This window comes from Protomyctophum bolini, assembly GCF_963924005.1.
Source record: "Protomyctophum bolini genome assembly, chromosome: 7".
Taxonomy (NCBI): Eukaryota; Metazoa; Chordata; class Actinopteri; order Myctophiformes; family Myctophidae; genus Protomyctophum; species Protomyctophum bolini.
In genome coordinates this window covers 9,668,084-9,694,626 of record NC_137868.1, presented here as the reverse complement: position 1 = coordinate 9,694,626, position 26,543 = coordinate 9,668,084, and the positions used below count along the sequence as shown (strand labels likewise).

General features: G+C 46.8%; 1 protein-coding gene across 4 annotated transcripts in view; it reads left to right on the top strand.

The window, feature by feature from the left end:
• Positions 1 to 2,822: 2,822 nt before the first annotated feature.
• LOC308319006 (nuclear factor of activated T-cells, cytoplasmic 1-like) overlaps positions 2,823 to 26,543 on the top strand; it is a 79,164-nt gene continuing 55,443 nt past the window's right edge. For 3 of the 4 annotated variants that reach the window (XM_080768790.1, XM_080768788.1, XM_080768791.1), the window contains exons 1-4: positions 2,823 to 3,320; positions 7,394 to 8,492; positions 11,493 to 11,652; positions 25,144 to 25,346. In XM_080768790.1, coding sequence (XP_080624916.1) covers positions 3,203 to 3,320; positions 7,394 to 8,492; positions 11,493 to 11,652; positions 25,144 to 25,346 — 1,580 coding nt within the window. In that variant the 5' untranslated portion in view covers positions 2,823 to 3,202. Of the gene's footprint in view, positions 3,321 to 4,811; positions 5,294 to 7,393; positions 8,493 to 11,492; positions 11,653 to 25,143; positions 25,347 to 26,543 lie in introns of those variants that run through there. The other variant, XM_080768789.1, reaches the window with a different exon arrangement.

The window sequence follows — 26,543 nt, the reverse complement described above, 5'->3', positions numbered from 1 at the left end:
CTACTGTAGGCAAAGAAAACACGGCATACTATTACTTTCCCCCCATAGCAGTCTGCGTACGTCTGCCCCCGCGGCCCACCCCCAGAAGGCCCAAGCCGTCTGCTCCTGATTATGTGTGATGATCCTTGGTGCTTAAACTTGCCAGCTACATTTCAGGTTCATAGGAGAACTTTTTTCATCAATCTGGAGCCCGTTCAAAATGAATTACTGTGTAGATTATTCAAACTGTCACTAATTGCGCTGTCCCCGGGGGCTGCGCCAGCGCAGGTAGCTGCATTTCTCTGCAGCTGCAGAGTTGAAGGGGGATATTAGACCGTTTCAGTTTTTTCTATCCTCTGCGATTCCTGAACTGCCTATAGAACTTCTTTATCAGTGGATTGCATAAGTACAGCTATAGCCTAAACAGCTTTACACTGCAAATAAACAATACCAAAACGTGTCAGTGAATAAATTATAGAATAAATTATACTTTTCATATAGAGTAGTGCCTCGTTCATGCTTTAGTTTAGTTTAAATAAAAAGTCTACCTTGTTTCATTGCTGTGCAATACTTGTGTTCTGTGTGAATGTATTTCTAAACAAATATTTGTTTAGTATCTTTGGTATTTTTTAAATGCTCCCGTAGGACCTTAACTCAAAATTGGATTACACTGCCTATGTGATGAAGTTTAAAAACTTCCTGAATGATGACAGGCAATATGAAGTATACAGTGTTTATGTGATACCAAAGACCAATACCAAAGAAATTAGAAATCAATATCCTAAGCTTACATATAAAATATATTTTCTTTTGAATGCTGTTTACATGATTGTTAACTGGGAAACTATTAAGATAGTTGGGACTCTGTGGACTTTTACAAAGTTCTCTAATCGAACATTGCAAGAATGTTCTGTGTAGTTAGGAGGAGGGGGTTGTTTGGCTCATCCCAAATTAGGGACCACAATAACTTCATCGTCATCGTCATCATCATCATACCATAAGCCACTAAAAATCTCTGTCCACGAAAAATAAAAAATAAATCTATCTGTGGCCAAACTTGGATATACCACATTATATGACCCCTTTAGAAGACCCCTTCAGATGTCCCCTTGATGGAAGGCGTCAATTAACAGAAAATGGGAGGGGCTTACGGATGCAGAGAATCCAAAAATGTAATGTCAGGCCTGAGGATGGACGAGGCACAGGACTTTGTGAATCCTATAGGCTTTCTATACAGGTCTGTCAGACATGGTTGATTTGATATGATATATAGACATGGCTTTGTGAGAGGGTGTTGCCGGGTTCAAAGCTACGTTCAAAGATACTTTAGATAAATTATTGTCTCCACCAGGCCGAAGCCATGGGGAGAGAGTATGTTTTGCACAGCGTCTGTCCGTGTGTCCGTGTGACCGCACACACACTCCCTGGATGCCAACGATGAACCTCTCCCCCAAATATTCCAGAACGGCCTGTTATAGCACTACCATGAGGTCGACTTTTGAAAAACATTTTTTCTTGATCTTACTCCTCCAGATTCTGTACAAAAATCCTGCAAATTGTTACACAGTATCTACCGTATATTCATGTGCACAAGACGGATCCGTCCCATATTTCATATTCCATCCTAATTGACTATAATTGGCTTTCAAAGTTGCACGATTGGCCCGTTTTGAACAAAATGCGTCAAATCATGAACGCAGCATGCAATTTACGTGAAATCGTTCACGCACTTTCCTACTAGGCTGAGGAATATATCCCACCCTTTTCACATTGGCCTGTTATAGTGCCACCAACAGGTGGATTTTTGCAAAATATTTCTTTTGAACAAAATTGCCATCAAAGGCATTAGAAGAAATGGCACCCTTTTCACATTGGCCTATTATAGCGCCACCAGGAGGCCACAACCTGACCTGGCCTGGTGGTTAGTGGAGACCTGTGTCCTGAGGGGCATTTTTTCTAGTTGTTATTAATATATAATTTGACAGTTTACACAATGTGTATCTTTTTGAGGGGCACTATAGCCTTCCTATATAATGTCCAGCTTTGAGTGTTTGTGTAAACAAAACATTGAAGACAAAAGTGAGGACACAAATTGTGATTGGCCAGCATGATTGGATGGAAGATGTGCCATTGGTTGAGAATGAGATGATGTATGATGATTTATGATGATAATTATAAAGAGTGCCTGAACCACTTGAACCACAGGTGGTGTGTTTTTACTGTTATTGTTGATTGTTATTATTTATCAGGATCTGCCATTGTCATTTGCCTGGCATATCTAATGTTTTCACTTGAGCAAATCCTACAATATAGTAGGTCGGGCGCCCAAATATAATAGTAATAGTATTAGTAGTAATAATGGGCAACCAGCCTAATAATATTTTTTAAACAATTTGACCTTACTTGGGCAAGGAAAACATACCAGAAAAAAAACTCGTGGGTTGAAACTCACAAAAGAGGGGATGGGACCCCCCCTCTTGATCATCTCTATAGTTACACGACACTGACAGGAACACAAAGGCAAGTCAATTAGCTCAACAACGTCTTTCTCGACAAATCTGAGGAATGGAATGTAATGCCGATTGAGTGAGCAACATTGTAAACAGTCTGGGATCTCCAAAACAACCCCCTCCCCCTCCTCCTCCTCCTCCTCCCCCCACTCCCACGCGCACAGATGGAATCCCTCGGCAGCACTCGGCTCGGCGGATAGAAGAAAAACCAGCCTTTTTTGACAGCTCTCCAGCAAGGAGCTGGCAGGAGCCGATCACGTCATTCCTGGATGGGCGGCGCAAAGAGAGGGACGGGGTGTTTTCCAGCTTTAAAAAACGATGGAGCCAGCCCCCTTGACAAGGGCGCTGCGTCACAACGCCGGGAGTCTCTGGAAATCTTAATTAGGCTCCTGCTCCAACCATAGAGAGACCCAAAACTCACCTAAACCTCCATCCATCCCTGTCCCGAGTGTTGTCACATAGGTATAGCGTGGTCCGCGTCCGCTCTCTGCAACTCTTCTCGACATTTTTAAGTAGTCTATCCCTCTCTTATTTTCGGTGTGCAACCGCGCATGGACACAAACAAAGTAATTTATTGCCAGCGGGAGTTTTAATGCTATGTTTGTGGCGTAAGGTATGCCTTCATTTTGCGGTTTGTGAATTTACGCTGTAAGTTGTCAGGGACATCATCGCTTGTTTAGTCCCAACCGCGAGAGTCGCGCGTCGCTTGTTGAATGCAGGATACCAGCTGTTTGAGCGTCAACTCCAAGTTCATCTTTGGACCTGCGGGGAAGGACCGAGGATTTCACTTTCTCACCTCTCTCGCCGCCGATATGAAGTCAGCAGAAGAAGGTAAACCGCGTGTTTCATCATGTGATTTAAACGACTCAACATACGTCTTTATGCAATAAGCATCCCAATTCAAAGTTATTATTAGGCTATGCTGCGAGGCATTAAAGACAGGAATGCACGCATTAATTTGGTTCATAGCCTGCCTATATAGCTGGCTATCGCAGGCTGCAGGCAGCAGTCTGCCTCATTTGGTGAATTAAAACAACCATTAGGTGGCTCCAAGAGCTGTGTGTGACTGAGTGCATTATGAACTTGACTGCTGAAGGTGCCTTGCTGCTCTCACCTGTGTGTGTGTGTGTGTGTGTGTGTGTGTGTGTGTGTGTGTGTGTGTGTGTATGTATAGTATGTGTATGTATGTATGGAGAGAGAGATAGAGATAATGCTACTGTGTGTGTGTGTGTGTGTGTGTGTGTGTGTGTGTGTATGTATGGAGAGAGATAGAGATAATGCTACTGTGTGTGTGTGTGTGTGTGTGTGTGTGTGTGTGTGTGTGTGTGTGTGTGTGTGTGTGTGTGCGCACACACACACACGTGCACGTCTGCAAATAGATAGATGTGTGTGTATACTGTATAGATAGATATAAATTATGTATGCATTTATGTATGTACAGTATGTATGTGTAGAGAGATAATTATATATTATTCACATGCAACATGGATGTGGGATTGGGCTCATCCACACAATGACATTGTTTCACTTAATTCATGAAGGCTCCCAGTGCTGATGTCATGATCTTTTTGTGGGTTTGGGTTTTTCATTTTGTCTTTGAGGTTTCAGATGGACGGGTGCGGGCTGTATTATTATTCATCTGAGTCCTGCTTTCTTAAGCCTCATAATTGGTAACAGACGCGTGTGTGCGCGCGCGCGTGTGTGTGTGTGTGTGTGTGTGTGTGTGTGTGTGTGAGATGTGCATGCGTGCCTACAGTTTGTGAAATTCAGGGACACAGCTAGGGTAGCTTGCTAGACGAGAAGTGCTTAACCACATACGGCTTCATCAATCTGCTGACGGCTGCATTATTGTCACACACACGCACACACACACACGCACATGCACACGCACGCACACACGCACACACGCTGGTCTGGTGTCCTTAGCATAGCCAGCCGTCTGCAATAAGTGGCCCAGGGGCTTCAGACAACTTGTATTGGCGACCACCTAGTACACCTCTCCCCAGAGAGAACCACACTGACTGAGTCCTGTCCAGACCACAATCCCCATGGCTAAAGCCCTTCCAATCTTTAGTCATGCTGGTTTGGGTCTGGGAGAGACAGTGTTTTGATGGTGATAGAGTAATTGGGAAAGATTGCGGAGGAGGGAAACGGCATGCAACGCTATAATCTGTGTGACAGTTGATGTCTCTAAATTGAACTCATTGCTCATGCAGCTTTTCTTGATCTGGGCCAAACTGGTGTTATCATCGCGTGTTGGCTTCATCCTAGGAATCGCTGTTTTGGCTAATTTGTTAGTTCAGCAGACAAGTACTGTACCATTTGACCCAGCAAGGCAAAAGTTCAGGTTTCTGCGGCAATACTGTGCATCTGATGATTAAAAAAAACAACCCAAAAAGAACAACAAAAAAAACTGTGTGTGGGAGGGTGTTAGAACGACGCAGGGTGTGTTGTTGGAAAGCCTAGTGCAGTGAGTGCACACGTGCACGCTCACCCCCCACGCGCATGTGTGCGTGTGCGCGCGTGTTTAAAGTCAGGCCTGTAGACAGGAGGTGTGTCACACCGGGAGGAGTGGGCAGGATGTGATCTTTTGACGGCTATAGAAGAGGGACGTCCAGAGGAGAGGAGCTATAGAGAGGACGTAACCGCACTCAGATCATAGTGTATACATGTATTCACAAGAGACTAGAGGATGAGCTTCCAGCCCGAGGAGCCAGAGTTTGATTTCAACTACATGTTTGAGTACCAACAAGGCGTGGGACATAGGATGGAGTATGTGCATAGGGACTGTACCATGACTGATTGTGAGTGGTAAACAGATCTTTCTATATCTTATATACGCTTTCTGTTGTTTTTGTTCAACCTATGCAATATATTTATTTTGTTTATTGTTTGTTACATTTATGTAAAGCTTGAAATCAAAGAAGTGTAATGTATCCATCTATGGAAAGAGGTGAATATCGACAGGCCTTGGCTGTCATTGTCTGACTGTGTGTGTGTGTGTGTGTGTGTGTGTGTGTGTGTGTGTGTGTGTGTGTGTGTGCATGCACTTGCACGTGCATGCATGTGACATTTGGTGTCACGCACCAAATATATAGCCGATCCACAAGCTCACAATGCGTTGTGATGCGACATGTTGTGAACTTATAGATCTGCTATTTTTTATGTGAGACAACAGCACGCAACTAAAAGCTCAAGAAAGACTATATGAAACCTTCGTGAAAATGCAATATACTGTAGTCTCTCTGCTGTCAATGTCACTCTCTGTCTGTTGGTCTGCAGGTATGCACGAGTATGTTAAAGTGCATGTGTAATGCTTCTGTGTCTGTACTTATATTTCATGCAACAACCCTAGGACTCTACAAATATTTACTTATTATTCCTATATAACAGTCCATGATTTGTATTTGTTTATAGGATGGTGAAAGATCATTTTTCAGATGTAGAATTTTAATTGGATTTATTTTTCTGCTATATACTATATGGTCTCTGTCGGGTGGAAACCTCTGTCCAAAACTGTTACTTTTCAGGATTCAAATAAGAAAATAGCAGTTTGACGAGGTCAAGTGTTTCGAGCTTGTAGATCTGCTTCGTTTTGATGATTTTGTGTGATGCTGTAATATGATCAAGTAGGGCATTAATTTACCGGAAACACAAAAAGTTAAAATATGGAGATAAGAGGTTTCTGCCCACGATATAGGTGCGTTATTGGCCATTGGTTGCCTATTCTTTTCAGGCTACACGGTGCATCTTCATTGACGTCATCATTGTACTATAGTTGTCCTGTATGTATGCACACAACGTGCCACCAGCCAACCACTTCTGGAAATAGACTCTTGTTGTCATGAACTAATTTTAGCCAGTCTACCCACGTATTCTGTGGTGCATGACAGGTTCATCATTTCATGTGATGCAGAGCGCTGTGGTGAACGGATATAGCTCACATGCACAGAGTCAAGGGGAATGCCCTGCCATTGTCGTGCAGACTGACAAATTGGTGTTCATTTTTTTATGACAATAAATCTGCTCCCCTTTGGAATTATCACGGAAAGTCATGGCAGACACAACATGACATTGACACTGTCTTGTCTGTAGGCTTGTCAACGTCTTAGCATGTGTGTTTGAAAATGTGTAGGCACGCGCACCTGTGCACGCACCTGTGTGTCTGTGTCAGTTTCTGTGTGTGTCGGTGTCGGTGTCTGTGTGTTTGTGTGTTCATCTTGGTGCATCTGTGTGTGTGCGATGCACAGCAGCTGTAAACTCACTTTGACTTAATCACAAGCTCAGAGCGCTGCAAAGTGCTGTGGGTTTTCCACAGGGGAGGGCCTAATTCACTCAGTGAGTGAAGCAATCAATCAAATAAAGCATCCATCAGCGCTGCTGGAGAAACTCCTGTGACTGTGAGGAACTCTCACAGACGGCCGAGAGACTGCAAAATAGATCTGTGGATGATCTGATGAAACAAATAGACCTGTTATTCAACTTGTGTGCTTACACACTTCTGAATCTCTGAGTGCTTGGATTATAGTTTCTTCAGAGCATTTGATACACGCAGGTTAAAGTCATCCATGTTGAATTTTGGACTGGAAAAGGCATCACTGATCTACTGTTGTGTGTGTACAGTAATAGCTAGGGCTGTAACAATTATTTTCATAACAACAACCTGTCACTTATCTTTTTGGGGGATTTTGGGTTGAATCTATCAGTTAATTTAGACTATAAAAATGACTGTAAAATGATTTATTATCATGCTCATCTCATAGTATCTGAATCCATACAGGCATGGTGGAATTGCTTCAATTCCGGCATACCCAACAATCAAACTTTCTATTTTGTAGTTCTATTAGTTTTGTCCAAAACTTCCATAAACACACTTTTTTCTCTCCCTTCTTTGTGTTTTCCAGATGCATACAGCTACACACCTAATGTCAGCCTGTCTCTTCCACTGGGCATGGGGAACCCCTGTTTGGCCACCCAGTACCACACCCTCCAATCAAGCCACCCGTACAACCTCCAGAACGACAACATCCCGGCCCCCGGCTACTACCTGCCTCAAGGCCTGAGGCCTAACGGGGCCCCGGCCCTGGAGAGCCCCCGCATCGAGATCACGGCCTACAGCCAGTTCCCAGAGGAGGAGGTGGAGGAGAGCAGCAGTGTGGACCACATCATCAAGCGCGGGGTCAACTCCATCGTGACCCTGACTCTCCCCAACGCCGACGGCTACCGCGACCCCAGCTGCCTCAGCCCCGCGAGCAGCATCTCCTCGCGCAGCTGCAACTCGGAGGCGTCCTCCTACGAGTCTGGCTTCTACAACTACGACAACTCCCCGCAGAACTCCCCCTGGCAGTCTCCCTGCGTCTCCCCAAAAGGCACGCCCTCGCTGCTGTCCTGCCCGCACGCCAGCGGCCCCGCCGCCTCCCCCCGCCATAATTCTCCCTCCACCTCCCCGCAGATGGGCACCGTGGCCGAGGAAGGCTGGGTGGGGCAGCCCCGCGGCGGCTCCAGGCCCAACTCCCCCGCCTGCAGTGGGGGCGGCGGTGTCAACGGTGGTGGTGGAGGTGGTGGTGGCGGCGGGGGTATGGGAAAGAGGAAGTACAGTTTCAACGGCACCTACCGCCAGTCCTCGTGTTCGCCCCACCAGTCTCCCACTCCGTCCCCGCGCGGCTCCCCGCGCGTCAGCATCACCGACGACAGCTGGCTGGCCAACACCAACCAGTACACCAACTCGGCCATCGTGGCGGCCATCAACGCCCTGACCACGGACGGCGTGGTGGACATGGGGGAGGGCATCCCGGTCAAGGCGCGCAAGACCATGCTGGACCACTGCCCCAACACTATGAGCCTGAAGTTGGAGCCCGGCGGAGAGGAGCTGGGCCCCGACGGCGAGCTCTGCCAGGAGGACTACACCTCCCGCCTGCCCTTCAAGAAGGAGAGCTACTGCGGAGGCTTCTTGGATGTTCCCCAGCACCCGTACTCCTGGTCCAAGCCCAAGACGTACCTCAGGTAGGTGGACTGGACACTGTATATAGCCAGTGTTGGAAGTGACACTTCCACCGCGTACAAAAGTCAAATAGTAGGATAAGCAATGTTATGAACAATGCAATTTCAACGGTGCTTGAACTGTGCACTTTGAAAGCGACACAGCAGCCCCTGGTTCTAAATAGTCCTCAAGGAATACAATGAAGGTGTTTACACATTTAGACAGATTGATGGTGCTGAGCATCCAACTCAAGGACCGCTTTTAAGTTCTCCAGGCGTGCGAAAGGAAAACTATTAATCTGCCAGACATGCTGCTGTTTTCATTTTCTTTTCCAAATTTAGGCTTGTATAGGTTTCGCAAAGAATACAATGCGTTATTTTTATATTTTTTCTAGTCTTCAAAGACCACAGCTGAAGGCAGAAATCGAAAAGTGGCGTGTTTGCCATGTCCAAAAGGGCTTTCCTTTCTTTGAAGATTAAAAACATAAATCATATTTCGCAGGAGTAGCATAACATGTGTGCCCCTGTCACCATGACAACTCTCACACAAACAGGAACACGCACATGCACACGCACGCACGCACACTCATCATCATGGTATTCTGAAGTACCTTTTCATTTCACTATGTGTTTTTTTTTCTTTCTTCCTCACAAATAACACACTTTCCTGTCGGAAATCAAGTGTTTGATTAAGATAGCGAGCGACAGGAAGTGATGGTGACAGGCCTGGCTGAGGGGAAGCCTGGCTGTGGGTAATCAGCCAGCCTGTTGCCCTTGCTCTGTCGCACCGTGGGCCCATCTCTCTGTGATGTCATGCACTGACTGGGCAGATAAAAGTCCTGTGGGGGGAAATCAGTTCGCTTTGGGTCAACAAACACCCTGAAGGTTCCAAGGAGATGCAGCCAGAGATTGGTTTCATGCGAGCCCCCCCTCTGGGGTCACGGGCTCCGCGCTTAACAGGCATCCGGCACAGCGAAATATTGTCCTGCGCGTGTTTGTTTTGGTTTAGATATCTCCATGGTCTTCGCATGGGAAGCTTTGGCTCCCCGTCTCAGAACAATATTATGGGAGCTGTAGCTGTGGCTCTGAGAAACAGATACCACCCTTTAAGACTGGGTGGGTCGACCCATGCAGTCCCATTGTTACGCATTTTATGTGAGGGCATTTTCTGATTTTATTGTTACCAATTTTTCAAATTGGTATTGATCTTCTCTTTAGTCGCTATGAATAAATCATACCAAAGCAGGAGCGCATCTTTATTACCCACATGTGTCGAATTGGCTACTGTGCCCTTTCTCATACCTTTCCATGCCAAGGAGGAAGGCGTGCTCTACTCACGGAGTCAAGTCTCTGTAGCTGATGGGTGTAGATTCTTGAAGATCAATGGAAAAAGGGAATATCCGCACTCGCTTGTATAAAGTCTGAGTTTCTTTATTTCATGAAAACACATGCAGCAGCAGTCCACCTATAGAGAAACGTTTCTCCTACTGTAGATGGACTGCTGTCCACCTAGAGAAACGTTTATCATACTGTAGATAGACTGCTGTCCACCTAGAGAAACGTTTATCATACTGTAGATAGACTGCTGTCCACCCAGAGAAACGTTTCTCATACTGTAGATAGACTGCTGTCCACCTAGAGAAACGTTTATCATACTGTAGATAGACTGCTGTCCACCTAGAGAAACGTTTCTCATACTGTAGATAGACTGCTGTCCACCTAGAGAAACGTTTATCATACTGTAGATAGACTGCTGTCCACCTAGAGAAACGTTTATCATACTGTAGATAGACTGCTGTCCACCTAGAGAAACGTTTATCATACTGTAGATAGACTGCTGTCCACCTAGAGAGACATTTCTCATACTGTAGATAGACTGCTGTCCACCTAGAGAAACGTTTATCATACTGTAGATAGACTGCTGTCCACCTAGAGAGACATTTCTCATACTGCATGTGTTTTCATGAAATAAAGAAACTCAAACGTTATACAAGAGTGCGGATATTCCTTTTTTCCAAGGATCCCCAAATAGCCATATAGCTTCTGGCCTCTATTCCAAAGTGACTTTTTAGAAAACCATGACAATGGCTGAGCATCAAGTTCAGCATCATTTTACTTTACCTTTCCAACCACCGTCTTAATACAAAACTCACTGCAGTATAACCAGTCCACATACGTCTCCCATTTGGTTTTCTTCATATTAAGGGCCGCTAATTATTGCCCAGGCTTAAGGAATTATGTACGTCAGTTCAATTCATTAGTTTCGAGGCAATGATGAAATGGAAAAGGACCAGGATGGTTGGCGCAGACAGAAGTGCCCTGAGTTGAGGTTGATTCCAAATTGAGGTATTTTCATTTAATTGTTTTCAGAGACAAATATGTGGAAACACTTTCTCCTCACTTAAATCAAATATGCTTTCAACCTTGACAGAAATAAAATAAAATAAATTACAATCAATTTGATTAGCTGGCTGGTGTGAACTTGGATCTGCGCTATCGCCAGCTAGCCTGTTTAAGGTATTCACGCACATGTTGAGCAATGTGATGAATAAACAACACAATAAATATAGTTACAGGTTGGTACTATTTTTCACTGTCAAAAATCGATATACAGTAGTTCAGAATACAAATTGTGTTCTTGTATCTCTGCGTAATATTCACATTGTGTGTGGATGCACACATGACACAGTGCACACAATTATATTATTCCAGTTAATCAGATCCCTTTTTTAATTGCATGTGTTGAGCTTTTTTACATATTCATCAGGAAAATGTCCCAATCTGCATTGAAAAATATAATGGTACTATATAATTGAATTACATTAGTTCAATTATATAGTACCACATACTTCATCTGTACATCAAATAGCGAAAGTAGTATCTACAAGCTCACACAAAGCATCGCGTTATGAGCTTGTAGATCTGATGTTTTGGCTGAATTAATTTCAGGCCATGCCCAGAACAGGTAAACTATAGGGTTCATGTGGTTAATCTAACAGTACACGTTGTCTGGTTCTCTCTCAGCCCGTCCCTGCCAGCCCTGGACTGGCAGCTGCCGTCCAGCTCCGGCCCCTACACCCTAAACATCGAGGTGCAGCCCAAGTCTCACCACCGAGCCCACTACGAGACGGAGGGCAGCCGCGGAGCGGTGAAGGCGCAGTCTGGTGGACACCCTGTAGTACAGGTACGTCACTCAGTCTGGGTCTGCTGAAAGATAAACAAAAGGTTTGGCATACAATAGTTTGATTGATTGATTCTATCTCAATGTAATTACCAGTGGTGGTGTTATTTAATTAAGTGCATTGTCGCTTATCACTAACATCATCACAAACTTGTCTAGACCACCGTATTGCCAACCCAATCCTTAGGGCCTTCCATTTAATGCGTTGCAGCAGGTGTGTGTGTCACAGTGCGTGTGTCACAGTGTGTGCGTGTGTGCGTGCGTGCGTGCGTGCGTGCGTGTTATTAATGGCCCCTGAAGCTGAGAGTCAATCTACTGCATCAAAAGGTCAATCTGACCAGCAGCCATGCATATTGACTCAATTAGCATAGAGCAGGACCATCACCTCTCAGTATTGTGCTTGGCACTGCATAAGAGCATACGTCAGTCGCACTAGCAGGCCAGCACAGAGCTCCTTTCTCTCCTAGGCTGTCATCACGCTACTCTAACATCTTGGTTTGCTCAAGGTGGGGAGCTATAGTTAGTAGACCATGTGTGTGTGCACGGCATGTGTGTGTGACTGTGTGCGCGTGCGTGCGTGTGACAGATCTTCATCTTCAAATTATAGAAATTAAATTTGAAACTGTATCTTCTCAATAGTTAGTTCATAGATTGGTCAAAATAATATATATTTTTTTGCAAAGCATATCTAGATTTCAGCTCATGAAACGAATCATTATAGTATGTATGTTCATATCTGTACAGTACGCATATGTGTATTTGACCTTGCTCACTGCAGTCATAACAAAACAGTTTTTTTGTTTTGTTTGGTCCTTAACAAACACGCCCACCACTAAACCTGTAAAGTCCAGTCTAGCTTCCAGGCCGGTGGTCTGTCCCTCCCACACACTTAGCATTAAGCGTTGTTAGCGCCACAGCTGTTTTCTAAATAGATGCTGTCAGCACACCCTGACCTGCTCAATGTCAAAGCCGCCGGGCCAACAAGGTGTTATAAACACAGCTCTGTCAACTTTCAGGTTTTTTTCTGTAAACACAGGTATAATCATCAACCCCCTTCATTATTATATCATAGAGATGCCGATGTGCAGACAGCATCATTATGCTTTCATGCCCTCCCTGTGGGGCCTGATGTATACAGTACGTAAAGGGGGACTTCAGAAACCATCTAGTGACATCATTAGGCAGTTCTTCTTTCTTTTTTCTTTTTTTTTCAAAAAATATTTTTGTAAGCCATTTTTTCCACCTGGTGCCAATGTCTAACGCTGTAATCCTGGGCGCTACTTTCCCTCTGCCAATCTGGGGAAAGCCCCGAACTGAGCTCATGGTTCCTTTGATGCATGAGTGAGCAGGCCGACTCTTATCACCTGACAGGGGGGGGGGGGGGGGGGTTTCCCCGGTAGGACGTAGTGCGTAGAACTAAGGAAGTAAGGAACACGTTATTCCAACCAGTTCCTTGCCCCCACATCAGGCTGACCAGGGGAGGCAGTATAGAGACCAGGATTACACACTGTGCCCCCTTCAAACAATTATTTAGATTTGTATTTAATGCGAATTTAATTATATAGTACGCTAACTTTCCAGAAATATAAAAGCCTGCAGTTTCTATATTAGCTTGGATTCCCCATCGATGATGTCACTGGTAGGCGGCTTTCCACAGCCCTTCTCTGAGACACAGACCGAGTAGACAACAATGGTACCAAATTATAATGAGCATTAGTGAGGACCAATAATATGAATATAGGTTGAAAGTGGGTTAAGTCACTGCCAGTGTTTCGCACTGAAAATAGCCTAACTCTGATTTAGCTGAACTGAGAGGGCTGCTACTGTATGTGACTATAGTCTACTACACAGTGAAGGCATGAGTGTTGATTTCAGGGTGTTTCAGTTAAATGAATACTATGGATTTCACAGTCTTGCAAGTCAGTGAGACTGGTTTAGACCACTCTCTTACACGCGCTGCACTTACTTTGAAGGGGGTCTGACTAAGGATCGATGACTTTGCATCCTGTGTATGTGTGTGTGTTTGTGCGTGTGTGTGTGCACGCGCAAGTGTGCGTGCTGCCAAGTTTTCCTACTTTTAGGCCGATGAGTAGTTTTGTTTGTCGCCATTGCTGACTCATCGGACACCACTGAGGGGAAATTGAACATGTGTGTTATCATCAGCCGTAACATACCGGTAATAAAAAGTATTGGCAACTATGACAGGAAGTTGTCAAAGTTTTATCATCCATATACACTGTGTGCGCATGTTAACCCTATGATTATGAAGTGGTAGTCATGGAGAACACATGATGACAGCTGCTTTAGTGACGCACAATCACCCCCAACACACACACACACACACACACACGCTTGCATACCTCAGATTTTACTCATACTCTTTTATTGAGAATGCCTATATGATATCTCCCGTGCAAATGGACAGGGGCTTATCTTGAGAGTTTTGCGGAAGCCGCTGAGAGCGTTTGGACGAGCGCGCGCAGCATAGCAGTTGGCAGAGAGATTAATCAGTGGAAGATGAAGCAATGTCTTGCACACGCGGTAAAAGTGAAAGAGTTTAGAATTTCGTAATGTCTCTTCAGGGAGTGTTTGCCTCACTCCGGGGCGCCACAAAATCTCTGCAAATTTGCTCTCCGATATCTCTTTCTGTCATTCTCTCTCTCTCAGTCACTCTCTGACACTCCCTCCTCTCTCTCTCTCTCTCTCTCTCTGTAGTCATTGCAAAGAGTCTGTCCTCTCATTTTGTTTCCCAGGGACGCACAGGACATGCTGTAGTCTCCAGTGCCTTGTAGGAGCTGGCTTTGGGGTTAGTGAGGTGCAGTCATGGAGAATGAGTCAAATGACATGGGGCCGTGGGTGGAGGAAGCAGCTCAGGAAGTGTGTGTGCGTGTGTGTGTGTGTGTGTGTGTGTGTGTGTGTGTGTGTGTGTGTGTGTGTGTGTTTGTTGGGGGGGGTGTAACCATGTCAAGTAAAGAGAGAGAAAAGAGAGAGAAAGAGATGAAGGGAGAAATGGAAGGAGAGAGGGCACTGGGAGTCACCAGTCAGGCAGGCAGCTGTGGCTCGCCTGTGCTGCCCCCATGAGATGCTCTGCTTCCTGCTGATTAGGGCCCTGGGGGGCCCAGGGGGGCCCTGGGGTCGGGTGAGGAAGAGAGGGGTGGAGGGGATGAGAAGAGAGAGTCGCAGACACAACCTCCTCTCCCCACGCACCGCCACTTACCTCCCACCTCAAGGGGGAGGGAGGGGACCGCGCTTCACTGCGGATGTCGCTGTGCGTGAGCCACTCATCCCTCAAACCTGCTCCCAAACCTTACCAAACAGAGCTGGCGTCGACCCGCAAGACCCGTCGCACGCACGACAGCTGACGCTGCACGGTCGAACAGGCGCGCACCTGTGAGCGTTTGTGACGCGTGCGTTGGAAAGTACAACAAACCGACACTGGCACCGGTCCGAAACACAGGGCGACTGTAGTGTTGTGATTGTGAAACACCCACCCCATCCCCAGGGAAGTGCTGCCCGACAAACAGTTAGTGCATCAGAACATCTATAGCGGTGCCTTCCTCCCTATGCGTGTTGTTTTACGCTCGACCGCTCGTTCAGTGTAGCAGAAGTCCTGCCCCCCCCCCCCCCCCCCCCCCCCCTGTAATGAGGTGTTTTTCTAACCCCGACTCTCCCTACACCACCGCCAAACACACAGGCTCGCCTTTGTTTAGGAAAGTTTCACCTTCTGCGAAGGACTGACATCATACAAGCTGAGCCGGGTCCCCCCAGTACACACCACCACCACATCCCGCCCCCCACCTATCAGCCACCAGCCTCTCCGTGGCGTGGGCGCTACATGGAGATGGAAACCTGATGGAAACCTCCAGAAAGATTATGGGTTACACGGCGCTCAGCAACCCGCCGCCGTCTGTATCCCCTCCCTCGCCACCACCCCCCGCTCCCGTTTGCTCGCGGCTCTCCCTCCACTTCCGCGGACGTTTCATCATTTTGTCCTGGAACTCGCTGTGTGTGTGTCCCCCCTCCCCCCAACCAGTCCTCCTCCTTGCAGCCGCAGCCTCCCCTCCCCCCCCCCCGACTCTCTCGTGATCGGTCCACGTCATGACCCCCGCGGGCGGCCGCCTTTGTATTTTTCCACTGTACTTGCTGCAGTCAGACCACAGTGCCATTAAAGGGGATTCAGGGTACTCCGCTGGCTCCTCTCGCGCCGTTCCGGAGGCTCCCCTCGCTCACCACAGCTATGTCGCATGTCTGCAGGACGGCTTCTCCAAGCCGTACTCGAGGAAAAAGCAACAACCTGATGTAGTGTATTATACCTCCACACACACAGCGCCACACCACCACGGCTCTCAATGTTTTCATGGTGTGGCTCCAGGAGACTATAGCCATCTATAAGTGTGTGTGTGTGTGTGTGTGTGTGTGTGTGTGTGTGTGTCCGCAAACCGCTTGGACTGATCAGCACCAAATGTCACAGAAGTATCTCCTTTAGTTTTTCCCTGAAAAAAAAAATCCCTGTTGAAATATTCCACTTTTTTAATGTTATAATGGAAGTCGATGAGGCTCTGATCGGACTGAAACCGTGCCAAAATGTGGAGTCATATGTCATATAGAATTATAGATAGACGAATGACGTCATATTGTCTAACATCTCAGGCTGGGTTTGTTTCTTTTCCAGAGCAGAGACAATAGGCAGGATAGCAACAAAAAAAAAACGAAAAAAGGAGAAGGAAGAAATACATTTGTGGAATTCCATGGAATTATTTTTGATTGGGTCTGTAGACACATTGAGTGGTTATACTGTATAGGTTGTTGTAAAGACAACAGTCGGGACAGCATTATAAAGCGCACTCCAGGTTTACTGTGAATGCGGTCGGGAAGCACGCAGGCATGCAAGCACGCATGGCAGCCTCGACAGCATGTGTGGTGCATTAGACCTCTCACCCACACATACTGTACAGCGGTCATACTGTACACATGGGAGGTGGATGTATAGCATAATGACTGGCCTGACGTCTCTCTCTCTCTCTCTCTCTCTCGTGAAGTATCCATTTCAGAAAGACAAGGGAGACATGGAGTAATTTAGACAGGATGTGGCCATTATCCCTATTAGTATTAACACATGCGTGTCTTAATATCCATCTGCTTTCTCCCTGTAATAACCGCGTGAACGGCACATCAAAACTCCGTAACGTTTTTCTGCCCCCGACGACACGAAAGTCCTTGGCAGGCACCTGCTCTCCGCTTTCCTTAAACACGTGTGATTTCACCTTGGGATCTGCTGCTCGCCGCGGCGGCTGCGTAATGTCTCAAAGAACCCCCCCCCCCCCCATCCATACCGCCCCGCACCGTAGCTGCTAATTTGTTGCTCGTTAAAAGTACCGCCATTCTGGCGTTTGATACGGGAATAAGGGCCCCTACAGTGCTGTTAGAGCTAGCTTATACCCTGCAGCGTTGTTATTCTTCGCGCCGAGGGGTATTATACCGTATGGCCCTCTAGAAATGTGCGGCAGAACGGAGGGGCTTCCCTTACTCACAAACCCTGCAGTATTGGGCTACCACTAATGACCGATGAACAGCAACTGGAAAATATGGGCCTGAAATGGGCGTCATTTTTGATGGTTTGAGGTGACGACCAGAGAGGACCGCAGATTTATGAGGTAAGACACTGGTGGGCAGCCACGCTATCAGGGGCACGGTGATACTCCACTCCGCCGCGCTCTGCCAAAGTGTAACCCTTTGCGTGTGCGATGGGCTTCCTCTCGTGGCAGGCTGTGCTCCTCACAGAGCCAGCCTTTTATATGGAATTTTGGACCCTCGCTGGTCTAGACGTGGGGCTGGCGCTTGAAACGCTGCCCTGGATGACATAACGGCATCACAGAGTATAGGGTTCAGTGTACACACGCACACACGCACACACGCACACGCACACACACACACACACACACACACGCACACACACACACACACACACACACACACACACATCACACATGTACAATCACACACAGACAGACATGTGCACACACTGTGATGGATATGGCTGTTTGGTTGCTTATAAAAGAAAAAAGAAAGGAACGAAGAAACGTTTGGAAACCTTAAACACATTAAAGGATTGCATATGTTGTCATATGCATTCAGAATGAGACACTGGAGACAGCCGATGAGAGAGAGGGTGGAGGGGGGGGGGGGGGGTGGGGGGGGGGGGGACTGATGGAGTAAGGCCTGGAAAGCGAGACAACTTGGATGAGTGTAGATTTAATTGGGTACAGCGAAGGCCGGCTGTGTGACTGTCAGCACTCGGCGCGGAGAGGCAGAGAGAGAGAAGCCTATTGTAGACTTTATAGATGCACGCCAGCATGCGTCACGCACCGCAAATAGCCGATCTACAAGCTCAAAACGAGCCGCATAGCACGACGCATCGTGAGCTTGTATATCGCTGCTTTTTCTGCGCGACACGCCGCGGCAACCAACTATAAATCAGGTGCGAGAGAGAGAGAGAGAGAAGAGAGAGAGAGACAGGCATAGAGAGAAGGAGAGGGGGGCGGGGGGTGGCAGAGAGAGATACTTATAGTAGTGAGAGAGAGAGAGAGACAGATGGAGAGAAAATAGTGAGAGAAATAGAGAGAGAGAGAGGAGTGTGAAAAGCCTGAGCTGCTGTTTGAGCTCCCCTCCCCTCCCCTGCCTCCTGTGTCTCCCCCCGCTGGCTCTGCTGCTTCCAGCCTTCTCCTCCTCCTCCTCATCCTCCTCCTCTCCGTCTCTCTCTCCCCCATGCATTCATGCGCCACGTGGACCATGCGAGTCATGACATTCCTCCGGGCGGTGATGAAATCACTGTGTGGAGAGATAGAAGGCAGCCCGGGCCGTACGTATACGTATACATTCACACTCACAGGCCAGACAGGCATGAGCGCTGCTGCTTAAACCGGCGGCAAGTCATTATTAAAAGAAACGCAAACACGTTCTAATCCTCCGGCTTTTAATCGTCATGGCCAGACGTGCATGGGGCCGGCCGTCTGGCCGCGCGTCACGGCCACTTCCTTAATGAGCTGCCGGTGTATTGAGCGATGCGGCGGCGACGTTGCGAGCACCGAAAAGACAGATGAATGTCATTAGGTGTATGTGGAAAAGCAAACATACTCCTCCTTCTTCTCATCATCGTTGCATGCATGTGATTCTCATTGCGTGGACAGACACAATAGACCGGTTTTGGAAAATTACCCCCCTTTTTTTTGAGTGATTTCAGAAGGAGGGATGTGTATCTTTTTATGGTGGAGTGTGTGTAGTATTAATGATGATATATCGACGTGGAGATGAATGGTGTAAAGTGGGTCTTGTGTGTGTGTGTGTGTGTGTGTGTGTGTGTGTGTGTGTTTCTGTCCGAGCCCTCCCTTCCACATCATCAAAAGTAACCCTGACAACGCAGCTGCGCGCAATTACACAATTAATGCCTGAGCCTCCGGCGCGTCCGTTCGGGGTGTTTTATTTGAGTCTGAACTGCGCCGGATGGCACGCGCGGCAACAGTGGCTTTCGCGGTGGAAGGTGTAAATGGATATGGCGCTCGCAGCGGCAAGAGTTGGCAGCGGCCGAGCATAGCGGGCTCGATCAGGGGCTGGTTTTTTGATTCAAATTTGGTTGCAATTATCCCAAAGATAAATACACGGTGCTGTGCTCCGGGGCCGACTGTATTCGCGGCTCGGGGAAAGCTCATCTGGTCAAGATTACGCACAGTCCCTCCCCCCCCCCCACCCCCCCCCCCCCCCCCCAATCATCCCCCAACTCCCTCTCCTCATCCAACCTCACATGGAGAGGGAGGGCGAGGGAGATATGAAGTGGAGTTCACAGGTGTGTGTGTATATGTGTGAAGCTTCGATCGCTGGCCCACAACTTTACTGGCGGGATCTCAGCTCCCCCACCCCCCCCACCCCCCAAGCTTATTACCCCTTTGAGGATAAAATGAAGAAGTACGTTTTGTGCACCCGTCTCGGGGCGTGCACTTGAGCGTGCATCACGGGGGCGAAGTGAGAGAGAGAAGGGAAGCCTATAGGGAGAGAGGGGTCATGGGAGCACATATGGTAAAGGTATCGGGGGCGGGGGGGGGGGGGGGGGGGGGGGTCTGACCGCGTTCCTTCACTGGTTCGGGAAGGCCAGCGTCACTGAGCGGCGCTGTGTTTGACCTCATTAATCACTTCCTTCTCCTCCATGAGGTCACCGCGGCTTTCGAGTGAGAGAGGACGCCATCGTCACTACTATAGTGCGGCGCTACCGCAAGACGAGTGAAGGGGGTTCAGAGACCTCCCGTCTCCTCTGTCTCTCTCTCTCCCCCTCCCCCCCCCCTCTCTCTCTCTCTCTGTCTCTCTTTTGGGCTCTCCAAGCGGGCCACGTGGAGGCTGAGGTAATGGTTGAGAGGTCACTGAGAAATTAAGAGGACAAGTTTACAGGGACGGGACGGGACGGGGGGGATTGGTGCTTCAAAAGCGACCGAGGACATGGATTTGTAGCGCGGCCGCCTGCGTTTTATTAAATCACAAAGGAACATAAAGGAACGTCATGCAATTTAAATCTCCATCTTTTCTTCGTTCTCTTTTCCCGGAGATGTGTACCTCATGCTCACGGCTCCTCTGCATGCGTTGCATCGGCGGGTTTGCTGTTATTTCTTCTCTCTCCCTCCCTCCCCTCTAGCCCATTCTGACCTGAGATCAGATTCATACGAGGTTTCCACTGGACACACACTGGATCTGATTGACCCATTCTGACCTGAGATCAGATTCTAAAAATGTCAGTCGCTCTTCGAATTTTCAAAAATAGCAGACCTACAAGCTCGTATCGCGCCACTCGGTGGTGCGATATGAGCTTGTAGATCTGCTATTTTTCAATAGGTAAAGCATAACATGATGCTAACACCAAAATGGGTGCCCGGTCAGAATGGGCTAGATAGGTCTACGTGTAAGTAACTGGTAGCATGTGCGGCTATGGATAATTACCTCTGGTGACACCATAAGTAAAATATAACAAGCAGAGCGGGGTCTGCTGGTGAGATCACCGCATGGATGAAGTGCTCTCGTGGGACACGGAGACTTCAAGAAGCTCCTGACCCCCGAGCCTACACTCACTGATGACTAGCATGTGTGACTCGCGCGCACAGGTCAGGACAGCTGCTAGAGACACTATGTGGAGTAAAAAAATAGTGGCCGCTATAGCGAGCTGGAGACGTATGACAGCAGCCTGGCTTTGCCATTCAACCGCTCCCTTGATATCTGAATCAAAGCGTAGTAGGGGACACAATTCGAGTCACATGCACACAACGTCCAAAGCCAGATAACGGCTGGTGGTTAGATTACGGACTCGTATGGATGCGGACGGCCATATCGCCCTTGTGTACAAAATAATTAATATTGACGAAGAAGTACTGAGGAGAAAATGGAACACACACACACACAGACACCAAATGTTCTACTACTGTTACAATATATACCGTACAGTACAGTGCACTCTAGTCACAAAGGGAAGTTCAACGCGCTTCAGCCAAGTTGTGGCTGAAGACATCCTTTAATTAATTGTTTGTCAATGGCGAGAATAGCAGATCCACAGTATAATGCATCCCAACATGTTGTGACCTTTTAGCCAAATGTTGGCTTATTAATTTTTTTTTACCAAATATTTGTCTATTTCCGACATTTATGACATGGCCAGAATAGGGATGCTATAGAGTTAACAGTATCCAGAGAAATTGTGTGTGTGTGTGTGTGTGTGTGTGTGTGTGTGTGTGTGTGTGTGTGTGTGTGTGTGTGTGTGTGTGTGTGTGTGTGTGTGTGTGTGTGTGTGTGTGTGTGTGTGTGTGTGTGAAACAACGAAAATGTGCCCATCTCAGATGGATTAATTACAGACTCCAGCGTGGTAGTGAAGGCTACCCTCACCCACCAGGGAGGGGACACTAGACTACAGGAAGAAACGGCAAGAAGGGTTCTGCTTAGCACGAAACAGACTGAAGCCAAAGAACATTGGCGTGGCCTTCGACTGCAGGGAAAGTTGGCCTGTGTTGATTCAGCTGATCACTCTGTTTCACATTCGATGTACAAAAATGCTGCTATTGGGGAGGATGTTTTAAAATTTACCATCAAAGCAAGACTACAAGTATTACCAACCAAGTACAATCTGTCAATCTGGTATCCCGACACCCACACTCCACTCTGTATAAACCATCATGATTCTGAACAACACCTAGAATCCATTGCACACATAACAAATGGATGTAGTGCATACAAAAACTTATATATTGCTCGCCACGACCGGATTGTTGACCTAGTGTCTGATGCAGTTCGAAAGCATGTGCCATCTAGTGCAGCAATGTATAAACACTCAAGAGTGTTACCAGATTGGTTTAGCTGTGCATGCGATGTCTTTGCTAACATCCCGAATACACCTGATGTTGTCTTTGTTGACACCAGACACAAGGAGGTCCTGATTCTGGAGGTGGGCTGTGTCTTTGATTTGTACATGGACCAGGCATTCCAAGATAAATATTCTAAGTATCAACCATTACTTGGAAGCATAACAAACTTGGGGTATCGTTGTAGATTTGCCATACTGATATTCGGAAGCCTGGGCCATGTGCATAAACTGACCATGAGTGGCCTAAGAATAGCTGGCATGACAAAAAGCAAAGCCAAACAACTTGCCAAATACTGTTCTGTCTCGTCTGTTATAGGCAGTTTGTCTGTGTGGAGAAGGAGGTGCCATGTGTATCCTTAAGTGAACATGAACTGTCAACCCCGTTATATTTGTTTCCTTGTAAAATTAATTGTAATTTGTGGATTCAAATAAAGAAATCGAAATGTGTGTGTGTGTGTGTGTGTGTGTGTGTGTGTGTGTGTGTGTGCGTGTGAAAAATAGTTAATTTTTTAGTCTTTATTACAGTATCCAGACAAGTTGTTTTTTAGACAAATTACCCACCACTCTGTGTCCATGACACCGCGGTACAAATTGGTAAAGACTGCGTCCTCATGACATCGTTCTCCACCTCCTCTCCAATCTCCCCTCCTGCCCTCAAACCGAGGTAATTATAAAGCCATTAATCAGATTATGTCATAGGTTACATGTGGTCTGCATTTTGTCACGTGACTCGTTCTGAAAGATAAACAGGGGGGGGTGGGGGCTTTTATTTCGTTCGGGAGATCCGATGTTTTCATTTTTTTCCCCCTGCCCGGACAGAGCTTGAAGAAAGTGGATCTGAAATGATAGGGTTGTGTGCTTGAGGTAATTGAGCAATTTGTGGATTTTTCTGTTACTCTGACGGACATTGTTTGGTCGGACCTGTCTGACGTAAGTGATGTCTTATGGCCATCTCACATGTGGTCAAGAGCCTGGGTTGTCTTGATCCTTGGAGGTCCATCTCTGTCTTTTAAGACTTCTTGTGTTTATTCCAAATGGGTTCCCCCGCTTTTCTGACAGATTGGGGAGGCTCCCGACCCGAACCCGCATTGACATGCTCTTATTTTATAAAAAACACTTATATGGACATTGAAAATTGAAACCGCGCAAGCATATCTTGGGAGGTCCACGGTGCACATTTTGGTTTCCGCAAGGAATGAGAACAGAATTTGGTTGGCAAATTAGTCTGGTCGGAAATCACACAAAGTACTGTATCGGTTTGCCCCATGCATACCACGCTATGGAATCGACCAACCATGCCAGTGTTTTAATTTCCTGACCCCATTACCCACTTTGTTAAATCATACATTCGTGTTACTTTAGGCACTATTAGAAAACAGATGCTCTGAAAAATGCTCTGAAAATGACCAAGCACTGCTCATATTTGGTCGCTGGATTCCGAAGCAGTGTTCAAGCCCCAAAGTCAACAGCACTTTACAAAAAACTCCATGCGGCGGCGTTCCACTCCTCTCCCCCCCCTTATGATTTGATCTTTTATTGGAGAGCGGTAGCAGCTAATGGTGGCTAGGTAGAGGAAGTGGGTACCTGTTTGAAGTGGTTGTCCTGATACAGGAGTCTCTTTCATCTCGGTGGGACGCCGTCTCTGAGCCATAATGAAAATCATAATGCATGTTCATAACTGGCCAGAGGGCTGGGGAGAAGGCTCCGGTCTGCATGCTACTGTTGGCACCTCTGAGCCTTTTAAGACATCCTGGACGGCAGTGTTTTAAGCATTACTGTATGTTATACTATACTAGCTATTGAAAAATAGCAGATCTACATGCTCATAGTGTACCACCGGGTGAAGCACTACAAGCTTGTTTCTGCTATTTTTTGGAAAATCGTGAACATGATGTGGCGCAGATCTTTGAATGTATATATTCTTTCAGAGCGAGTGTTTTTAACTCAAATATTTCTTTCTGGAGGGTCCCTGGAACTACATATTTTTAGAAGGGCGTCCGTGGCCAATTAAATATAGTTTTTCAGAAAAAATCAGAAAAGGTCAGGCCTAAATGGGTTAAGACGATCACATCTATGGATCTCATATTATTGCATATATTTGGTAGCCTATACATTTTATTGATCTTGTAAAGCTCTTGTAAAGCACAAGTTTAATCGAATTAAATGTTAGAAGTCAGACTAACTAACAACGTACACAACAACGCCTATATAGCAATATAGCTTATTTTTTATTTTAAATCCACGCACGTGCATTGTACTGTACCGCATGTGTATCACAGTTGACCTTAATTTGTCATTAAGATAGGAATTTTTATATTGTGTGTACCATGACTTTATTGAACACATGCAGCCATGCAATGATCTCAGTGTTGGACTGCTGAGATATTGGTGAACACATTAAAGAGAAAATGCAATGAATAATTCAAGATATTCCAGTTTATTGCCTCTAATAGCGGAGCCAAGTTTTAAAGAGGCGATATAGCTTACTGTTTGTGGTCCCACCCTATATGGATGCAACGCGCTTTATACGTATAGCATTAGGTGCTTGTTAATCAATTCCATGGTTGTCATAAATTGTGTGCTTCACCACTTATGGCGGGACATGAAAGTGATACTGTCCTGGTTTCCAATGTTATCCCCCCCGAAAAGGGTCACTTTCCATTGAGTCAACCTTGACTGCATGCATATCTGTATGGCACTGCTTTTTTATGGAGGCTGTGAGATTTTTAATGAACAGTGGAAGTGATGGGAAGCCAACGTCTCCGGGAGATCTCCACTCCAGACAGACCCAGAGAGAGACATCAAAAACACTCTCCCCCTGAAGGGATGTACAAATAACTCAAAAACTAAAAGAAAAAGGGCGTCTCCAAACCAACCGAAAAACAAACACAACAAAGGGGGTGCTTCTTTTCCGGGGGAGCCCCACTCACCATCTTAGAGCCATTATTAAAGGCGGCTTTGACTCTCGGTAGCCAAATATGTGCGTTCGCTCTCTATTTGCCAAATGAGGGCTTGTAGAAATGTGGTGGGAGGAGGAGGGGAGGCGGGGTATGGTCTTAAAATACAAAGCCTGCTCTCACCTGGCGTGCCTTTGTTCTTCCCACCAGCTTTACGGCTACATGGAGAGCGAGCCGCTCACCCTGCAGCTGTTCATCGGGACCGCAGACGACCGCCTCCTGCGACCGCACGCCTTCTACCAGGTCCACCGCATCACCGGCAAGACCGTCTCCACCGCCAGCCACGAGGTCATGCAGTCCAACACCAAGGTCCTGGAGATCCCCCTTCTGCCCGAGAACAACATGAGAGCCATGTGAGTGCTCCTTTAAAGCCTCCGCAATTCCCTCCATTGTCTGTTTGTCCCCATTCCTCCCTCATGCCCCACCCACCCAACACACACACACCTAATCACACATTCACACACACTTATTCGTCCCAGTACAGGCTTTTGAGCAGGCCTTGAACACTCACTTTTCTTTCTTTCTTTTTTTTTTTAATGTGGCTTTTTGTGGCTTTCTGCCTTTATTTTATATATTTTATGGAGGGACAGACAGTAGGCTGACAGGAGAGATATGGGGGGGGAAGACATGCAGTAAAGGCCGTCGGGATCGGGAGTCGAACCCGCGGTACACGGTGCCAGACTGGATTACCAGCCAAGGTGCCTGGACCGCTGAGCCATGGCCCAGGCCGAACATTCACTTTTCTACACTAAAGTATGGGGAGAATTAGTTTTGACAAAGGAAAAGAGACACCTGTGACCCGTCTGACATTAGTACATTACTGTATTTTCTTACTAGGTAGTGGTACAGAACTGTATTTTATAAACACAGCATTTTTTTTACATTATTAACACTGTTCAGTCAGTCCACTGGCTTTGCATGCAAACCGGTGTTGCTCTGCTGCTCCAGGCCTGCAGCAGTAGTTCAAGGGGCCGTAGAGCTCTGCAGTGTGTCCAGGCAGCAGCTCCCGTCCTGGGGCTCCGGTGTGGGCTTCAGTGGAGCTGCTAGCTGGCCCGGGGCCCAGGACTGTGTGTTATGAATAAAACAGCTCTATCTCAACCAAGGTTATATAAGGCCCTCACCACCTTAGGTTGATTCTGCACCGTGTTTTTCAAATCGTGAAATATACTTTGAGAAAATAAAGGCTGATGTGGATTTAATGGCTATCCATTAAGTTAGGGAGTGTTTTAACATTTTGTTTAAGTATTGCGGAAGGTTACAAAGGTACAGTTGGGTAACGTTATGAGACATGAGAGACTTTTGACTGGAAAGTGGCCTTTTCTGGTTGGGCATGGTTGATTTTTACATTCGTATTTCCTTACAGTACCATTTCCAACAATACCACTGTATGCTTCACATTGTATCATATTTAGACTGGGAAAACACCAGGACACCCCTCTTATTAAACTTCACACATCACAGGGGAATACATTTGATATTATGAAAACGCAGAGAGAGGATGTTTCTTTTCCCCCTTTGTCCTATAGCCTCGATGCTTGAAGGAAGTGTAG